Source organism: Phodopus roborovskii, unplaced genomic scaffold (genome assembly GCF_943737965.1).
Source record: "Phodopus roborovskii unplaced genomic scaffold, PHOROB, whole genome shotgun sequence".
Taxonomy (NCBI): domain Eukaryota; kingdom Metazoa; phylum Chordata; class Mammalia; order Rodentia; family Cricetidae; genus Phodopus; species Phodopus roborovskii.
Genome location: NW_026126511.1, coordinates 55,867,001 through 55,888,105, shown reverse-complemented (window position 1 = coordinate 55,888,105; position 21,105 = coordinate 55,867,001). Strand labels below are relative to the sequence as shown.

Below are 21,105 nucleotides of genomic sequence, written 5' to 3'. Positions count from 1 at the left end.
ACAAAGCTGAAACAATGTTGGCTTGGTAGGGAAAAATCTCTGGTGCTGCCAACAAGTCACAGGCCTTGGTGCCACTAACCTCTCCTTTGCTTTTTAAGAATTTCATCAAAGTTAAAAGATGAAGTCAGTTACTATACCATGACATCATAGATTCTGATACTCTATCAGAGTAAAACTTATTGTGTTTATAATTAAAATTTCAAATGCTGAATCTTTGTTCAGTGTATTTTCAGAACTTTATATTATGTAGTGCATAATTGTTTCTATGGTTTTGTGCTTACTGTGTGATTTCTATGTAGCACGTATGTGCCATTAGTGACACATGCTTGTACAAATGATATGTAAGTGCTGTATTTTGAGTGCTATACAATGTGTGATTATTGTATCTGTACTGTGTGTGTGTGTGTGTGTGTGAGAGAGAGAGAGACAGAGAGAGATCTAGTCTCAGTGCAGTGAGTTGATTACACAAAAATTCTGTAACTGAAAATTTATAAAAAATGTATAGCCAGTGTATCTCTTAAAACAAATGGGGAGTTGATGAAAATGTAACCAGAGGTTCACAGGAATCCAGCCCTGTGTTCATCTTAGAAGCCATGTTCTGTATTGGTTACTTCTTTGTTCAAGGAAACTGCATGTAAAAGAAAGTATCTACTTTAATTGTTAAGGATTGACTGAATTTGTATTGTGTATTTAGTTAAATTCACCTATTAGTAGTAGAGAGAGTATGTCTCTGTACAGTATAGTAAGTTGTAATGTTAGGCATAATACCTGTAAGAATTCTTTTCATAAAATAGATACAAATGAGTCAGTTCTTTAACAGTTGATTTCATTGATACTTAAGAGATAATTATTTTGTTATTTTTTTCTTAAAACATGCTTATTTATAGAATCTCCTGAAGGTGACACTTCTCTGCAGAATGAATTCCTGCTGCTCACCATTGTTTAGAATAGATGCACATTGACTCTCCCAGATTAAGACTGGTAAATTAGTAGTAATAACATTTGGTTTTACTTTCCATCTTTTTGTGGAAATAAGTCCCCTAAGGTCTTGGAAAATGGACAATGAGCTGGGCATGGTGGCACATGCCTTTAATTATAGAACTCTGGAGGAAAAGATAGGTTTGAGTTTGAGACCAGGTTGCTCTACATACTGAGCCAGGCCAGCCAGAGCTACATAGTAAGACCTTGTCTCTAGAAAGAAAAGAAAGAGAGAGGAAAAGAGGAAAGAAAGCAGACCATTGGCACCAGGAAGTTATAAAAATTACAAAAATAAAATGTTTCTCTTTGCTTCTCTGTAGGGCTCAGCTCCACCCCCTTCTCCTACACCAAACAAAGAGATGAAGAACAAAGCAATTCTCTGCAAACCTTTAACAATGACAAAAGCAACTTACTGTAAGCCTCACATGCAGACCAAATCTTGTCAGACAGGTAACTTAGGAACTTTTGAATTATACCTCCTTCTACTTAGACTTTACTGAATTAAAATGCATGCTTTTCTAGAGGGAAGGGTACAGAATAGATTTGTTAGAGCATTGTGCGCTTTTCTATTGAATTCTACCTGTGATTTTTTTTTTTTTTTTTTTAAATAACACCTTGGGAATAAAGCATATTGTTTAAATTATTTGTCATCTGTTAATAGCTGATTAAAGGCTTTAGAGTATAACTTGTTAAAACTACACAATTCTGTAAAAGTTTCCTGGTGAGAAAACATTTTATCTGTGATCCATAACAGTGATAGTTCTGTTTCCTCCTGGTTAGAGAGATACTAAGTAATTTAGATACTTATTTTACATCCACAGCATTAACTGTTTTTGATCTTTGTTTTCTTTTGATTTTGTGGGGTTTCTGTCTTGCTATATACAGTTTTGCCTTGAATACAATCCTGAGTACTGGGATTATAGGAGTGGTTTACTGTGCAGCTTAATGTTTGCTGCATTTTAATTGGTTAAGTAAATATACCGAGGGGAACTGCCAGAACAGTCTGCTGGATATAGACTTCTATTTTTAAAGAACATATTTTTTTTTCCAATTTTTTAAAGAAGTGTAAGTTGATTTTGTTCTAAGTTAGAACAGGTGTTGTAGAAAACAACAGAAAATTTTACTGTTTGAAGTTTATTAAGTCTTATAGAAACTAGAAATTTCTCTCTTTTTGTTTTTTTTTTTTTTTTTTTTGTTTGTTTGTTTTTGAGACAGTTTCTCTGTGTAGCAGGTCTGGCTGTCCTGGAATTTGCTTTCTTGATCATGCTTCCCTCAAATTGAAGAGATCTGTCTGTCTCTGCCTCCCAAGTGCTGGGATTAAAGGTGTATGCCACCACCATTGGGCTAGAAATTTCTTTTAAATGAGTACAAAGTTATTTTCCTTTGTTGTCGAGTTAAGTTCATTATGAAACCAAATAAGCAAAGAAACAAAGCCATTGTGAAAAAAAATCGTGCTTGTTGGTTTTATGCTTTTAATTGTCCTACTGGAGAGGCAGAAACAGGAGGATTTCTATGAAATTAAGGCCAGCTTGGTCTACTAAGCAAATTTATAAAAACAAAAAGTCATCATAGTATGTAATGCCAGGATGTAGGAAGTTGAGGCAGGAGAATTGCCAAGAGTTCAAGGCTGGCTTGTACAACATTGTGAGATTATGTCTCAAGAGAAAGAAAAGCACATGTTCTTTTTTTTGCCTATGTCTTGTTTTTCAGATGAGAATTGGAAGACAGAATATGTCCCAGTGCCTATTCCTGTACCTGTATATGTCCCTGTGCCTATGCACATGTACAGCCAGAATATTCCTGTCCCTACCACAGTTCCTGTTCCTGTGCGTGAGATTTTACCTTCCCTGGAATTGTAGTGTTTGCTCGCAGTTTGGGAAACTTGTTTGTAATTACTAGATTGGTAATACTGGTGAAGCTGTATCACTTACAGTTACTGAGACAAAAGTGACTTAACCGAAAGAGGAGATTTATTTTAGTTCATGATTTAGGAGGGAGGGCATAGAGGCAAGAGTATGGGGGAGCTACTGGTTTTACTGCATCTGTATTTAGGAAGCAGACAAGATTATAGGTTATAAAACCTCAAAGCCTATCTCAGGTGACCCATATTTTCTCCAAAGGTTATTCTATAACCTTCCAAAACAGCACCAGCAGCTGAGGACCAAATGTTCAAACACATGAGCATATGAAGAATGACATTTATACTCAACAGAAGCTATCTTTTCTGTTCTTCCACAGTTAGTTTTTTTTTTTTTTTTTCAACTTCTTGTTAACATGGTGATGCTTTTTGTTTGTTTGTATGGACATCCCAGAGAGTAAGTTGAGCAGATGGGTATATGTGCTGTGCCAATATTATTATATTTTATATTTGAATTCATCGTCAAAAGAAATGTTTTGTGAAAGCATAAGGTTTAGAACTAAAACATAGACTAGAGGTTTTTTTTTTGTTTTTTTTTTTTTTAAGTTTTATTCATTTATTATAGTACAGTGTTCTGCCTGCATGTATGTATGCAACACCAGAAGAGGGCACCAGATCTCGTTAAAGATTGTTGTGAGCCACCATGTGGTTGCTGGGAATTGAACTTAGGTCCTCTGGAAGAGCAGTGAGTGCTCTCAATATCTGAGCCACCTCTCCAGCCCAAGTGAAGGTTCTTAAAATGTTCACTTTGTCACAGATCACCTGTAATACATAGAATACTACATTTGAGCTTGCCTTATTTTCCCTTAATTTTTTTTAAAGTTTATTGTTTAATATACCTAATATCAAATGCTTTGGTTAATTAGGTGCCCGTTCCTGTGTTTCTGCCTGCTCCATTGGACAGCAGTGATAAGATTCCCACCTCAGTTGAGGACCTAAAAAGCAAAGTTTCTACAGATCCTCTTGATACAGAATTGCTTACAATGACAGATATGGTGACTGAAGATGAGGGGAAAACAGAGACATCAGACGTCAACAGTGAGCCATCCTATATCATAGTTTGTCAATAAGTGGTTTGGGGGAGGCGGGTTTTAGGTATTGTCATTATTACAGTACTTGAAGGCATACTCTGTAGCAAAGCTTAATACGGGAATAGGAAAAAGAATTATAACAGAAGTATAATTTATATTAAAGAGATGCACACTTTGGCTTATCACTTGCTGTTGCAGAAGACCTAGGTTTGGCTCCCAGCACCCACATACTTACATCTGTTAGTAATCCCAGTTCCAGAGGTTCTCATGCTCTCTTCTGGCTTTCACAGGCATAGGTCATGCAAGTGGTACACAGATATACATGCATGCAAAACATGCAAAACACCTGTACACATAAAACAATAATAAGTATTTTTAAAAAGAGAGATACACACCCTTCCTTAAGCCAGGTATGCTTTATTTCTAAGCTTGATCTCCAGTGAAATGACTTGTTTCATTTTTGTTTTATCTTGAGATGAAATCTTGGTATATGCCCTGGGCAACAAACTGTTGGGCTCAAGAGGTCCTCTAGCCTCATCCTCTTAAGTAAATAAGATTGTTTTTGCATACCACTACACATGTACGTAAGTTATCAAAACAAAACCAATGTTTTTAGCTGATTTATGTGTTTGAGAGTTGCAACATTTGTGTGCTTGCTACCTGTGGGGGTAAGAAGATGATGATGTATCCTTTGGAGCTGGAGTTATATAAGATGGTAAGTTACCATGTAGGGGCTGGGAACTGAACCCAGATTCTCTGCAACAGTAGCTATTTCTGATCACTGAGCCACTCACTCCCCATTTTTTAATAGTAGGATGTGATTTGAACTTCAACTCAGTTCTTGAAGTTTTCCAAGATGTTATTTTGTACTATATAATTTCCTGTATTAATTTGTTTCTTACATTAATCAAATATAATTTTTTTTATCTAAATCAGAATTTATTTCACTTTCTGTTAGGACACTGTTTGCTATATAGTAGCATGATTTAATATGAGTGTTTTTTGGATGGTTCTGTTCCTTGGAATATTCCACTTCTAACCTTTTGGTTAGAATCTGCCTGATTGTAGTAGTGGTTTTGCAGTGCTGTTAGGGAGCTGTGAAGTTTAGTAGATTATATCTAGTGGTATGGTTTTTGTTTTTAATTAAAAACCAAATAGATACCCATTAACTTGTTGTGCTCAGGACACTGAGACAGAAGGAGGGTGAGTTCTAGGTGTTTCTGCTCTATAACATAGCAAGACTCCATGGAAAAAGAATGGGGAACAATATCAGAAATAGTTCATAGGAAGGCTATGTTTTGTGGGCCCTTTATGTTCTATTTATTTGTATGAATTCGTTTTATTTTTATGTCCGGAGATCTACCATCACTCTGCAGTGTATGTTGGGTAGAATGCATTTGTAACTATACAACCACAAAAAGTTAAGCAGCTGATCAAAACAAATATGTTAATTATAAACAAGTGTATATGGAATGTGTGGAAACTTGGTCAAAATTCAAAAGGTTTGTTTGAAAAGTTTAGTTATTTACCTTCATATTTCTGATGAAGAATTGCTTTTTAAGAATATTTACCTGTGGAAAATGGCTCATTCGGTGAAGTGCCTGCCACACAAGTGTGGGAACCACAATTCAGATCCTCAGAACCCATTTAAAAGGGTTATGCCTATAACCTTAGTGAATGGAGAGGGCAGAGTAAGGAGGGAAGGTGGGTCCAGTAAACAAAGGAAAACACATCAACCTCTGGTTTATACATTCATGCCCATCTAATGTGGAATTGTGCATGCCACACTAGCAAGTACATACCTCTCTGTTTCTTATTCACACACACACACACACACACACACACACACACACACACACGTGTCAGGAGAGATACACTCTAACATGGAAAGTGTTTTAGTGTTATAATATTTATTTACTAATTTTTGAAAAGGGATAGCCAGAATGCATAGAAATTTCCAGTTATAGTTATGAATTTTCTAGTAGTTTACATATTAAGATTGCTATGTACTTTTTCCTTTGGCAAATTAAGTACAGATACTGAGTTTTTTGTAAGTTTGATTTCTAATAAAATTATTTCTTGTTACAGGTGTAATTATTGAGACTGACATAATTGGCTCAGATCTCACAAAGAACTCTGACTCAGATATACAGTCCAACATGCCTGATGTACCATATGAACCAGATTTGGATATCGAAATAGATTTCCCCAGAGGTACTTAAATATACTATTTTATCATTGTTAAATCATCCTGTAGAGTTGTACCTAAAATAAATAATCATCAGTGTTGCCCTTTGTCTCCATAATTCTTTTTTTTTTCTTCTTTTTTTTGGTGTGGAATTGTGGAGGATGTGCTTTTCCACATAGATATCCCCTGCTTTTTCTTTTTCCAACTAAAACTTAATTCATTACAGGAACTTTAGATACTATACTAGAGAAGAATACAATACTTGCTTCTTTTCTATTAAAGGTATTGATAGTGTTGGGGTGAAGGTAGAGGTCAGTAGGGGTCAGGGTAAGGCTTTGCTCTATGTTTTGGGCTGGCGCCTCATTCACCTCAGTTCTTGCTTCAGCCTCTTTAGTGCTTGGATTATAGGTCTCTCAGCATTTCTAGCTTGGTAATGTTTTTCTTAATGTTTTTGGAAGTTATTCAAATGGAAAGAAATATAGTGAGTTGCTTTTTAAAAGTCATACTTCATTGCTTCTTGGCTGTTTAGCTAAGTTCCCCAGTCTAACAATTGAACGATGGCAGAATTGGAGTTAAAGGGTAGCCCCTGCTATGTATCAGGATCTGAGGTCAACCCGATCTTATGAGGACCAGTCTCAATAAAAGCACAGAAGTGTTTCAAAGTCTCATGTTATAGTACACACATACCTATAGTCTTGCTAAGGCAGGAGGATGGCAAATTAGAGATTCTAAAAAGTGAGTTCCAGACCATAAACAGAGAGAGATGAATGTGTTCTTTCATTTCCCCCCCAATTTATGAATCCCTAAATCGAATGAAGTGTAAAGCATTTCATGAAAAAGACTTAATGGATTAAATTGGATTGTCACTTTAGATCTTGTAACTAAATTTTTAGTTGTTAGCTTTTTCTGGTATCATAGTTCTATGAAATTTCTATATTGATACGTGTCATATATGGTTTTTTAGAATATGAACAGGGTTTATCCAAACTTTGACTGTGTTAACCTCAAACTTATCCCCATTTTTGAATGATGATCATTCATGTCATGTGACTATTTCTTTATTGGATTTGTTTATGTAACGTAAGCCTGTACTGTTTTATTTAAAATAAAAGATTTTTTTCTAATTTGTCAGCTGCGGAGGAGCTTGATATGGAAAATGAGTTTTTATTACCACCTGTTTTTGGAGAAGAGTATGAGGAGCAGCCCAGACCACGTTCTAAAAAAAAGGTACAGAATTTGTTAATTGTTTTATGTTTTGTAGTCACTCTTAGTATCTCTATACTAGCATCTCAGACAAAGAAAGATGCATTGGTGTGATTTCTTAGGCCTGACAATATGGGAAGATAGATGTTAAAATGTATTTTAATACAAGGTCAAAACAAAATATTTGACAAAAAAGGGAAATTCAACTCTATCAACTTGAGTGAGCATGGTGGTATATAACTATAATCAGGAAGATTGTCTCAAAAAGGAAAGGAAAGGGGGAAGGAATTGATTAATCAATAAAGTGTATATGTATATATGTGTACATATATAACGTACGTATGTATGTATGTATATTGTTTGACACAGGGTTTCTCTGTAGCTTTGGAGCCTGTCCTGGAACTTGCTTTGTTGACCAGGCTGGCCTCGAACTCACTGAGATCTGCCTCTGCCTCTGAGTGCTGGGATTAAAGTCGTGCATTACCACTGCCTGTTGGGATAATTTATTCTTAAGCATGTCAACAGAGAGAGAAAGACATGTTGGGAACTGGAGATGTTGCTCAGTGGTAGAATGCTTGCCTACCTTACAGGAAGCCCTGGATTTGATTCACAGCATGACATAAACTGGCTGTGATGGTATATGCCTGTAATTCTAGCAGAAGATTAGAAGCTAAAGGATCAGAAATTCCAGGCCAACTTGAGATAAATGATACACTGTTTTACACATCATAAAACAAAACAAAAGCAACAAAATAACATGAAACAATAAAACAAGAAGAAAGGAAAACTAGATATCTGTTAGGTAGTTTGATCATTCACACATACAGATTCTAAATTTGTTTAATATTCTATCAGATAACTTGATTTCTAACTTGCAACACAAGGTAAGATCAAAAGACATTGTAGGAAAATGGCTTTCACAAATATGTCTCAAAAGAGGAAGAAAACTGAAAAGGGAGAATCCATAGTAGGATAAAAGTAAGCTTTTATTTGACATCATACACAGCTATTAACTCATGGGTCATAGTATTAAATGTTAAAGCTAAAAGTATAAACTCTTAGGACTAAGTCTTCATGACCTTGTGGGCATAGTGAGTTTGAGACCACCTAAGTCAAATAAGGATAACCTTTCTCCAAAACAACCAACCAACCAACCAACTAACCAACCTCAGCACCAAACATTAAAAGTAAGGGACTGAAGTTGTGACTCAATGGCAGATGCTTGCCTAGCATGTGCAAGCTCCTGGGTTTGCTCCTTAGCACTAATAAGAAAAGAAATGAAACAGAAACAGTGAAAACAAAGTAAAGAGTAAATTTTTTTCTTGGGGGTAGGGGGAACTTGTTTTTTCAAGATTGTGTTTCTCTGTGTAGTCCTAGCTCTCCTGGAACTTACTCTGTAGAGCAGGCTGGCCTCTATACTTGAGATCTGCCCGCCTCTGCCTCCCAAGTGCAATGATTACAAATGTGTGTCATCACTGCTTGGCCAAGAGTAAATCTTCCCTCTCCCCACCCCTAGGGTTTGACACTGGTTTCTCTGTGGCCCTTGGCTATCCTGAAAGTCACTTTGTAGACCAGGTTGGCCTTGAACTCTGAGATCTGCCTGCTTCTTCCTTCCAAGTGCTGGGATTAAGAGGTGAAGTTATTAAAAAGTTCTACAGTGTCAACTTGAGATTTAGAATCCTATTATTATTATTGTTTATCTTTCATTAATTCTGATTTTATTATACAAAGTGGTTTGTATAGAAATATTCATGGAGTTAGATTTCAAGAAATAATATGGATAACTATCATTAGTGCTCAGAATACCAGGCAATTTTAACACAAATAAGTACAGTTCTTTTTTAGTTGCTTCTCTTCAAAGATAACTTGATAGAATTCATGGGATAATGTAGACTCAAAGGAAGGATTTACAATGCTATTTTATTGCCAGGGAACAAAGAGAAAAGCTGTGTCAGGATACCAGTCTCATGATGATAGTTCTGACAACTCAGAATGCAGCTTTCCTTTCAAGTATACATATGGTGTAAATGCATGGAAACATTGGGTTAAAACTAGGCAGCTCCATGAAGATCTTCTGGTGTTAGATGAGCTAAAATCGCGTAAGTGTTTTGGTTTTATTATCCCATGTTCTGTTTAAAAATCTGTTTCTGTAATTAATTACCTTTAGTATTTTTCTTTAAGATTTAATTTAGTTTTCCCCTTAAGATTTATTATTTAATGTGCATGAGTGTTTTGCCTGCATGCTGGGTGCCCACCAAGGCCAGTGATGGTGTTGGATTCCCTGGAACTAAAGTTACAGACAGTTGTGAGCTGCCATGTGTGTTCTGGGAATCAACCATCTGTGGAAGATGGGTCATTGCTCTTAATTGCTTAGTCATCTCTCCAACCTCAGGGTGTAATTTTATTTATGTCTGATTATATTCTGTATGTGGCATCAGAGTTAAAGCTGGAGTTAAAGTCAGTCATAAACTGCTCAGCATGTGTGCAAAGACATAAGTTACTGACTATTTTATTTCTTTTTAGCTAAATCAGTAAAGTTAAAAGAAGATCTACTCTCTCATACCACAGCTGAGCTCAACTATGGGTTAGCCCATTTTGTCAATGAGATCCGACGGCCAAATGGAGAGAATTACGCACCTGACAGCATCTATTACCTCTGCCTTGGTATACAGGAGGTAAGTTTTTTAATATAAAAGTTATGGTAGGGCTTTTAGATATATAAATGTGCCTCTGAAAATTTAAGAGTCATTTTCTAGACCTTTAAAAAAGTTTCTGTGTAATTTATGTGTGTATGTATGTGCGCACATTTGTGTATGAGTGCCCACAGAGGCCAGATATCTTGGCAGGTGTTTGTGAGCTGCTTGATATGGGTGCTGTATTTGAACTCTGATCTTCATTATTGAGCAGTATTCTTGGGTGAGACATTTCTCCAGTCTCAGGTTTCTGGAATTTCTATTGACTTACCAAGAAAGGTAGAATTTAATCCCTTTTATACACTATATCTGGGGTATATAAAAGATACCTAGGGTATATAAAATATTTTCCTAGATATTTTGTACCAAGACCAAAAAAAAAAAAAAAAAAAAAGCGCCACCCAAAAACAATTGACTTAACTCAGCTGTGCCCCTCCCCCCTTTTGTTTTAAACAGGATCTTACTGTATAGCCCTGGCTGACCTGGGACCCACAGAAACCCACCTGCCTCTGCCTCCTACATTCTGGAATTAGTACATGCATCACCTGTGAGGAGTTTTAACAGTATTATGTGTTTGGGGATGTCATAAGTTTTTAGTAGTTGTAAGTAAATGAATTCATAGGCAGCTACAGAATTCGCTTTAGAGTTGCTTGTGTACTTAGATCACATTAGCAATGCTAAGTAACTGTATGTGCCCTTTGATTCAAGAGACAAAGTTTTTGACCATGCAAATGTAAAGATCAACTATTTTTCTGTGTAAAACAGAGCCCTGGGGTTCAGTGGGAAAAGAGAGTGTTTTAGGCTTTTCTTATTTTAATCCAGGTCTGTATTTTCATTATGTTTTAGAGTTTATATAAAATTTTACTTAAAAGTACCTTCTAAACATATCCTAAAAATGAGCGTGTAGTTTTTTTGGTTGCTTGATTGTTTAGTTTTGAAGATTTGTTTGTTGTTGTTGCTTTTTATTTATTTTTCCTACTTTACATATCGATCCCAGTTCCTCTCCCTCTGTCTCTCCCTCCTTCCCATCCCCCTCCCCCACTCCACATGTAGGGTGATGCCTTCCTGGAGGGGTCTTCTGAATCTGTCAAGTCATTTGGAGTAGGGACTAGGCCCTCCCTCCTGCCTCTAGGTTAAGGGAGTGTCCCTCCATGGGGATGTGCCCTCAGAGTCCTTTTGTGCACCAGGGATACATCCTGGTTCCACTGTCACAGGTCCCTTAGACTGTTCAGGCTTTCTAACTGAGACCCATGTTCAGGGGGTCTGAGTGGGTCCAATGCTGGATTCCCAGCTATCAGTCTGGGGGCCTATTGTTTGTTTTTAATGTTTTCATTCTTTGAGTATTTCATAGTATATTCTGATAGATTTCTCTCTCCAACTCCCTAGCCTCCCTAGACAGAAACTTGACATCATCCAGAATTTATTCTTAGATTTACCTTTTGAGTATTTTAGAGGTAGAAATGTAGTAAGATTTTTTTAAAGCTTTACACTATGTTTATAAATGTAAGAAAGAGTAGAGCAGTGGCTTGTGTAGTTAAGTTTTTGTTGTTGGAGTTTCTTTCCAGCCTGGTCCCACAGCTAATTAGCCCCAAATAAACACACAAAGACTTATATTAATTTATGAACTATTGACTGATGGCTAGCTCTCTCTTAATTATTAACCCATAACTACTAATATGTATTTCTACATGGCCTTATCTTACCAGAGAACCACTGGTGCATCCTATCTCCCTGGTCTCTACATGGAGTCTCGCTTGTGGCTTCACTCTCTGCCCTCCTCCTCCTTGTAGTCCCGCCTATACTTCCTGCCATTCATTTGGGGCTGAAGGGTAGCAGGACCTGACAGGACAGAAATCTCCATCTTCAAGTTCTATACAAATGAATAGTTTTCAGTAATTGCTAAAATACATGCAACCAACTTTTCTTTTATTCATGAGGCTTTAAGACTGCAGCATTTATTATATACTATAAAAATATTTATAATATTTATGAAGTGATCTTGAGTTTTGCTAATCCTTCATTTAAATATTTCCTGTTTACTGGACATTGATGTGCATACTCATGTTGATAGATACATTTACTTATTGCTAATATTTGATTTTCTGTATACCCAAGCTAAGCATTGGATGTACCTATTACTATTTTTTGCCTTGTTCCGATGAAGAGATATGCAATAAATAGTAGCTTGCCCAAATTACGTAGTTCATAAGTTTTGAATCTGGGCTGAGTATGGTTAGCATAGTACTTAGGGGGCTAAGGCAGGTAGGTTCATGAGTGTGAGGTCATCCTGGGTGCTACATTGTGAGTTCTTTGCTTGTCTAGGCTACATAGCAAGACCCTGTCTCAAAAAAAAAAAAAAAAAAAAAAAAAAACCAAAAAACCCAACAACAAAAAACAAAGATGACCCCCCCCCCCACAAAACACACACATCCCACCACCACCAACAACAACAACAAAAGAAAAAGTCAGATAGAATCTGATCAGTTTGACTTAAAAAAAATCATTGCAAACCAGGCATGGTACATGGCACAAGTTAGTGTATGTGAGGCAGGAGATTTTTAAATTTGAGGCCAGCAAGGGCCCTGAGGGAGACTAGCAAGGGAGGCCACTATCATATGGTTTGCTCAAGGATTTGAAGTATTTATATGGTGCTCTACCCAAGGAGTATTTGCAGCACAGTTTTGGGGCACATAAATTCTAAGTATCTCAGTAAAAGGTAAAACAGTAGAGCAAGGATATGACTCAGTTGGTGAAGTGTTTGCAGTACAAGCTTGAGGTCCTGAATTTGGATCCTCAGCACCCACAGAAAAAGTCAGGTGTGGTGATATTTGCTTGTAACTTCAGTTCTAGGAAGGAGGAGATGGGGTTCCCTAGGGCTTCCTGGCCAGGTAGTACCTGAATCAGTGAGCTCCATGTTCAGTGAGTCTCTCTCTCCCTCTCCTCCCTCTCTCTCTCTCCCTCTCCCTCTTCTTTTCCCTCTCTCTCTCTTTCTGTCTCTCTCACGCACACGCGCATGTGTGCGCACACACACAAATTGAGAGGCAATTCATATCTGGTCTCCACATGGCATGTGTATGCACATGTATGTTGTACAGGTGTATACATAGCATGAAAGACTTCAAATTGGATTTTTTGAAATACAGGTAGAAATTTCCTAGTTAGAAAGGAAGAGAAGAGAACGGCATCCCTAGAAGACAGAGTCAGACAGTTTCCCAGCAACCATGTTTGACATGGCTAGATGTCAGGTATGAAGTGTAAAGAATGATGGTAAAGCCATACCATAAAGGGCCGGGATTCTTCTATAAATAATTTAGTTTTCAAATGAAAAGATTGTTCCTGTTTTGATTTTTGCTATACTGGAAATAATGCCCAGGCCCTTGAGCACACTAGACAGGTGCTCCACCCTGGTTAGGTTCTTGGCATTTTCAAAAGCAACAACCATGTACACATGTACACACACTTTTTTGGCAGGGGAATGAGAGAGCACAATTAGCCAGTTTCTCAGTGTTTTTCTTTAATCATTAAACTTTAAAATTATTTTCTCCATGTGTGATATAGACTAGAGTCATTCTATATTTTGTCCGACAGACTAATGAGTGTGTGTGGGGGGGTGTATGATGAACTCTGGTGCATGCATGCCACACTGCACAGATGGCAGTCAGGACAGTATTGTCAGGCTCTTGCATGGCAAATGCTTTACCTCCTAAACCATTTCTATGGCCTAGACTAATGATTCTTATCCAATATTTACATCCAGGATTTTGTGTTATACTTTCCAGCTTTGCATGTTTTAAGCAGCAGGTTAATTGGTAATTTATAGTTTTTCAATTTGTACACACATACCTATGGTCAGTAATCGCTTGTGTTTATTAGAATCCTTGCTTTTCTTAAACATAAAACTTTTTCTTAAGAAATGAAAAGTGTAATACATTGACTGCTTATAATTAGCTGGTTTCCTCCAATAATTTTTTTGTAGTACTTATGTGGTAGTAATCGAAAGGACAACATATTTATTGATCCAGGATACCAGATGTTTGAGCAAGAATTGAGTAAAATACTTCGAAGTTGGCAACCAAGCATCCTTCCAGATGGTAATTTTTAAAAAATATGTGTTAATAGTTGATAATGGAATTGTTGTTTTTTACAGAAAGTATGTTAAGTATAGTTAGGAAATTATTTTAATTAGAATGTAAGAGCTTGTACCCATGAGCTCATGTGCAGATAAAGAGTCAGTAACTAATGTTTTTGAAGAACTTTGTAAAACATGTGACCTACTTTCTTCAGAGTGCAAGGATAGATATTTATGTCTTAAGACCTACAATATATAGATTCTGATGTGAAGAAAATGTATTTGTTTATGAGAAGCACATATTTTCAAGAATTATACATACTTTAAATTATTTTCTTATCATAATGTGTTTGTCTTACTGAAGGACAGAAGCAGTATCCTGTACCTTATTCTGTGGATGGTAGTTCCATAGACTGTTCCCAAATCTTTATATTGTTAAAAGAGATAGTATCTAATTTTGAGGTTCATTCACATTGACCTAATGTGAATAGTGGATTGGCATTGGTCTGTTTTAAGTTTACTTTTATTTCTAGATGGTTAAGTTAAAACTGTTGTATTTATAATTCTTTTAAAATAGTTCTCTTTATTTAAGGGTCAATATTCTCTCGGGTTGAAGAAGACTATCTCTGGAGGATAAAACAACTAGGATCACACTCTCCAGTAGCTCTTTTGAATACCCTATTCTACTTTAACACTAAGTATTTTGGCCTGAAAACAGTGGAACAACACCTAAGACTTTCCTTTGGCACCGTATTTAGGCATTGGAAAAAAAATCCTTTAACAATGGAAAACAAAGCATGTCTTCGTTATCAGGTGTCTTCCTTGTGTGGAACAGACAATGAAGGTAGTAGTGTGACTTCTTTTAATATCAAAATTTATCTTTTAGTTTTCTCTGTTTTGCCTGCATGAATGTATGTGTGCACCACATATATGCAGTGCCTGAGGGTGCTGTAAGGGTGTTAAATCCCCTTGAACTGCAGGTATGAATGGTTGTAAGATACCATTCAGGTTCCTGGGACTGAACTCAGGTCTTCTGCAAGAGCAGCAAGTGTTCTTAATCTTTGTGCCATTACTGGCACTGATAGTATACCATTTTTATTTGGAGATTGTGGTGGACATATTCGAACTTTTTCTTATTAAAGTCTACCTCAGCCAGTCATTAAGAGCCTAAAGACAATTACTTCCCTAAAACACAACAAAATGTGTTGTGTGCCCCCCCCCTTTTTTTTTTTTTTTTTTTTTTTTTTTTTTTTTGCGGTATGGTCTCACCTCTGTATCCTGGGCTAGTCTGGAACTCCCTGTGTAGACTAGGAGGACTTTAAACTGTATCTTAAAATGTCTTGCTGCTGCTGCTCTTCCTCCTCCTTCCTCTTCCTCTGCTTCCTCTTCTTCTTTCTTTTTTCTTTTTTTGTGTAATTTGTTTTGAGATCAGAGTTCTAATTCAAACTGGACTTAAACCATAAAGCAAAGAATGACCTTAAAACGGTGTGATCTTACTTCCTTTGCTGAAACTACAGGTATGAACCACTCACTGCACCAACAGTGGTTAGCTGGGGTTCAAACTCAGGCATCAGGAATACTAGCAAGCATTCTACCAACTGAGCTATAGCCTTAGCCTCTCAGTTCCCTTTGTTGGAAAATTATACATTATTAAAACCTACCACACAGAAAACTCTGAAAAGAACCTAATCATATGTTAATAAAACTGGTGCTATGGGTCAATAGTAATTTCTTTACTCAGAATTTTTGGTAAGTAAATCCAGTGAGTAAAATCAGTTGCTGCACAAGTCTTGACAACTTGAATTGGAATTCTGGAGCCCGGATAAAAATCCAGATGCATTAGGGTGCATCTGTAATTTCAGCACCCCATGGGGAGAAGAGAGGCAGATGGGAGAATCACCAGGAAGCTCATAGGCCAGCGAGCCTGCAGTATTTAGTGCAGAAGCAGAAAGACCCTGCCTCGTATGGGTGGAAGACAAGAACTGACTTTCAAAACTCCTCTGACTGTCACATATATGCCTTGGCACACTGTGCTCACATTCATATACATAAGACGGAGAAAAAGACTGGTTTTAGGAGGCTTACTTTTGCTATTGTTCTTTTTAAAGATAAAATTGCTACTGGAAAACGAAAACATGAAGATGATGAGCCAGTATTTGAACAGATTGAAAACACAGCCAACCCTTCTAGATGTCCTGTGAAAATGTTTGAATGCTACTTGTCTAAAAGGTGAACATTACTGATATTTGACTTTTATTTTGTAGTACTGGGATATTGAACTTTTGGCCTCATGCATCCTAGATTAAGTGCTCTACCACTGAGCTACATGCTCAGCCTGATACTTGACTTTTTAAGATGTTTGTATAAGTTGGTTGGATCTAACACCATTAAGAAGTGATGGTTTTGCAGGGCAGTGATGGCATACACCTTTAATTCCAGTACTCAGAAGGCAGAGGCCGGCAGATCTCTGTGAATTCAAGGCCAGCCTGGTCTATAAAGAGAGTTCCAGAACAGTGAGGGCTACACAGTGAAACTCTGTCTTGAAAAACCAATATATAACACACACACACACACACACACACACACACACACACACTCATTAAGAAGTGACAGTATTTGTCAATTTTTGAGATTTTTTTTCTATGCTCAAATAAAAGTTTATATTCCAAAGTTATATTCGACTTTAGAGTCATCTTGTAAAAATACCTAGCATATAGGCTTTATTTAGGCTTCCTGTCCATGTTAAGCAGTCACTCTATTAAAAATATCACTCTACTGTTGTCTTTTTATATTAGAGAAGTAGAGCAATTCTGTTGCTTGCCAAGCAGGGGCAAAAGTTTCTGTTTGGAGATAACTATTTTAGGTTTCTGGTATTTAGTTTCTATCTACGTGATTGTCCTACTACAGCTAGAAACTTACTATATAATAGTAAGTTCACGGTACATGGCTTTATACAAACTGGTTTGTAAACAACTTTTCACATCATAGTATGGTTTCCAGGGTGTTTCTCGAGAACTTGTTTTTAAAAAAAGTACGAAATTTACCTCTAGCATGCCCATGTTTGTAACTGGTGTAAGGTTAGGTTTCTTCTGATCTATTCTGGATCATGGAGCATCAATTTAGTTTTATGGATTTCAGTGTTGGTAGCTATTTGCCAGATGGGAGTTCCTTTCTCACTATTGTCTTGTTGGTATCTTTTTCTGTTGTTTAATGTTGTAAGGCTTTTTATTGTGTTGCATATTTTCATCATTTTAAGTCATATTTTTTGCATTTCCCTTTTCCTGTAATGGACATGCACTGTTAAATTAATGTATTTGAGATTATAATTGGTACCATGATAAAAAAAATAACTAAAATAATAGTGTATATATTAATGGAGTCTTGGATTCTATGAAATATAGGATTTCAGTTATAGTAGAGAGCTCATGCTTTTTTTGCTTGTTTTTCAAGACAGGGTTTCTGTGTGCCTTTGGAGGCTGTCCTGGAACTAGTTCTTTTGTAGACCAGGTTGGTCTCAAACTCACAGAGATCTGCCTGCCTCTGCCTCCTGAGGGAGCTCATGCTTTTATCACAAAAACTTAGAGAACAATTTACTGATTTACTGATAAAACCTTAATGCAGTTAGTGAGGCAGAAGGCACTGAGCATATCTCATGCTGGGGGCTGAGTTGTTCTTGACAGAAATAAAATTATTGGGAATTTTGTTCTATTAACATGAAATTGACCTTTTCTCTCTCTTCCTTCAAAGTCCACAGAATCTTAATCAGAGAATGGATGTTTTTTATTTGCAACCAGAATGTTCTAGTTCTGCAGATAGCCCTGTGTGGTACACATCTACTTCCCTGGACCGGAATACCCTGGAAAATATGCTTGTACGGGTTCTTCTAGTAAAAGATATTTATGATAAAGACAATTATGAACTGGATGAAGACACAGACTAAAAAGGACCGTTTCAAAAGCAGTGGGATAACACAGCATTAGATAGTCATGCTGCTAGATCTTTACAAGAAACATTTCAAGTTTACTCCTTCTGTTTTGAGTTTTGTAGCAGTGTACCCACACTGGGTATTACCATGTAAATAATCTGTGAGTGAAAGTTGCCATTATTCTATGTAGTGGTTTTAGGATACTTAACAAATACATCAAATTCTTTTTTATTATTATTTATTTGGTTAGGTATGTTTGTAACTTTTTACATCACAAAATATGAAGAGAATGTGCCATGTATAAGTTTTCTTGTTGCACTGCTCTACTTTGGCAAAGCTCCCTCCAAAGGGCGTGCTTTTACTGCATTCTTGACCAGACGGTTGTATGGGTAGCACTACTCAAGTTTAGAACTTGCAGTGTCTTTCAGAATTTTAAAAATAAACTGTAAACTAATAGGCTGGGTTTTTTTGTTTTGTTTGGGTTTTTTGTTTGTTTGTTTGTTTGTTTTATGTTTTAGTTACTGAAGCCTTACCAGGTTATGTAGAGAGATACCATCTTCTGTACCAAAAATAGACGAGAATGCTGTCGATACTGGTGTTCTGTAATGTGAACCTATGCTGGTGAAAACAACTCTATGTTCCCCTTATTAAAACTTAGTGTCCTTTTCTCACTTGTGACTTTCTGCATCACCCCCTCAATAAAAAAGTATGTATATATGTATATATATGTAAGTAGAGACAGAGAGTGACTGTAACTTAAAAACAAGATTAAGACATTTTTCTTTGTAAAATGTCTGGTGACAGTGTAGGACTGTTTTCTTTTTCCATGCCAAGCATTAGTATATGGCCCCACCCCAAGGTACACAGATCATGCTGCATTGCAACTGGTATAGCACTCTCAGTTTTACCACTCTCATGAGAATTCTTGTGCCTGCTTCCAAAAGTGACTGATTGTGCAGGGCAGAGTTATTTTTAGAAATTCCACTCCTGAAATAGTCATTTTTAGAAAGTCAAGCTACTTGAAGGGAGATAGTCACAGTTTGCTACAAAGATACCAGAATGTTGAGTAATTCAGATGATTGAAGAGAAGAAACTGGTGGATTAAGTCAGTCTCTGAGGAAATCATACTTGATGTTAGATTGTTTGGCTTTGAAATTTTAATTACTTCTTATAGAAGATGACATTTAAAATAGCAGTTTATCTGTTCATGATATTTGGATTAAGGCAGTTTACTTCAGTTACACTCTAAGACTGAGTGAAATGGTAGCTGACTTTGTATAGCATGTGTGATGTTACTTTATTATTTCTGAATCTTGAATCACCATGGTGATTAGTTTTTAAAATAGTTCTGAGGGAAATTGGCTTGTTTTCCATAGTGAGTAGACAGTATCTACACAGCCCTTGCACATTTCTCCCTCCCTTAGGATAAAGTTTAGCTCACTAAAGAAATTTTATCAATCATGATTTTAAAAATTTCACATGTATAGCCACTGGTCATTTAAGCAATAACTATCCAAAAAAGTTTTTTTTTTTTTTTTTTTTTTTTTGTTTTGTTTGGCATGAAAATTTGCAGTGTACTAAATTTTTTTAAGTTCAGATAACCAAGTCCCTTGGTTTTATATTTGAATCATCAGACTGACAGTAGCAAATCCAGTACAAGTTAATTTACTAAGATTGATCCCCAATTTGCCTGTTGAATGACGCTGGAAACACTTAAAACAGAATGCAAGTTACTTGGCTTTTCAGCACTCTTTCTGAAACACTTACTAGAAATGCATATTGTGACTAAAGGCTGGTTAATCCTAACCATCTTTTATTCCTTAGAGTGGTGCTATAGCCCATCAAAAAGCAATAAACTTACCCACAAATGTCACATGTATATTTTACCAAATACCATAAATTATTAAGCACCGTGTCTTGCTATTTAGTTTTTATCATTTGTACATTTTAGCTTTTCTAAACAGAAATTCCTACAGAATTTTGATCTTACATGATAAAAGAGTTAGAGCTTGTCTTTGTCTCATGCAATCCAATGATTGATCTACTTGATTCTCAGGGGGAAAGAAAAAACTATTTTATGAGAGTTGTTCTGGGGAATTTATTTCACCTGGAACATATTTCTTTGGTTCTTGGCGCTCTTTAGTGTATGGCCATAGCCTACTGCTGAGAGAAAGGACAATGAAATGATAGTTTATTTTTGCTTCTTGGTGATTTCTGATTATAGACAGCATCCTGTAAATATAACTTTATTGTCTTGAGATGTCTATTGAAGATAATATATTTTTCTGTTCTGAACGATTTTGCTACTTAAATCGTTCAATTAAAAAGATGACTAGCCATTCTGAGGCAGATGGATTTCCCATGCAAACTGAATCAACGAATTTCGAAAGGCTTTTACTGTATTAGGTAACATGAGATATTAAAGGATTTTTCTAGGCAAGACGCTCAGCCTTTTTTTTTCCCCATAAAAATACTTTTTACTCAAACTGTAACTCATGTTTTCTTTTCATGCAATGGAGTGGTCACCAGTGTGTTAAATACTGAATTAGGAGGAGGGTGCATACTGTGCTGTGCTTTCTATGTATACCGTTTTTTCTGGCTTCCCTTTGTCCTGGCCAATTGTGACTTGCAAATCAGGGCAACTCATTTATACATGTACCATAAATGACTGTAGTGATGGGAGTATAGAAAATGCCAAAGTGTGAATTTGCATTGTATCATAGGATCACTTAGTCTTCAGTCGTCAATATCTTAAATACCCTAAATGTAGTCTAGAAATCACGGAACATTAGTTTTCAGAGCATATCATTACATGACTCTGCCTTTGTTCAAAGTACCATTGACTGTATATTACTTTAGTTTCCCTCAAAATAGTCACAACTTTCATGTCTCCGTGAAAGATTCTTAGAGAATGAATTTCCTTAACTGAGTTACAGAATTTTCAGTTTTACCCTTCCACGCTACTAATATTTAAGAGTAGATTTTGAAGTTTGCTACATTGCACCAGTTTCAAAGCGTAACCAGCATGGAAAATTAAGTCCACAACAGGTTAGCTTCTCCATTCAGGGTCTAGGAGTAGAAACAACTATTCCACTTTATA

The 21,105-nt window shown here is 36.4% G+C and overlaps 1 protein-coding gene across 1 annotated transcript in view; it reads left to right on the top strand.

Annotated features, from left to right (window-relative positions):
- Window positions 1-20,445, top strand: part of Zmym2 (zinc finger MYM-type containing 2) — an 80,794-nt gene extending 60,349 nt beyond the window's left edge. The window contains 11 exon segments of the mRNA XM_051195622.1: window positions 1,299-1,428; window positions 2,689-2,804; window positions 3,763-3,934; window positions 6,016-6,141; window positions 7,248-7,342; window positions 9,249-9,417; window positions 9,842-9,993; window positions 13,988-14,102; window positions 14,673-14,924; window positions 16,189-16,309; window positions 17,828-20,445. Coding sequence (XP_051051579.1) covers window positions 1,299-1,428; window positions 2,689-2,804; window positions 3,763-3,934; window positions 6,016-6,141; window positions 7,248-7,342; window positions 9,249-9,417; window positions 9,842-9,993; window positions 13,988-14,102; window positions 14,673-14,924; window positions 16,189-16,309; window positions 17,828-18,020 — 1,641 coding nt within the window. The 3' untranslated portion in view covers window positions 18,021-20,445.
- The last annotated feature ends 660 nt before the right edge of the window (window positions 20,446-21,105 follow it).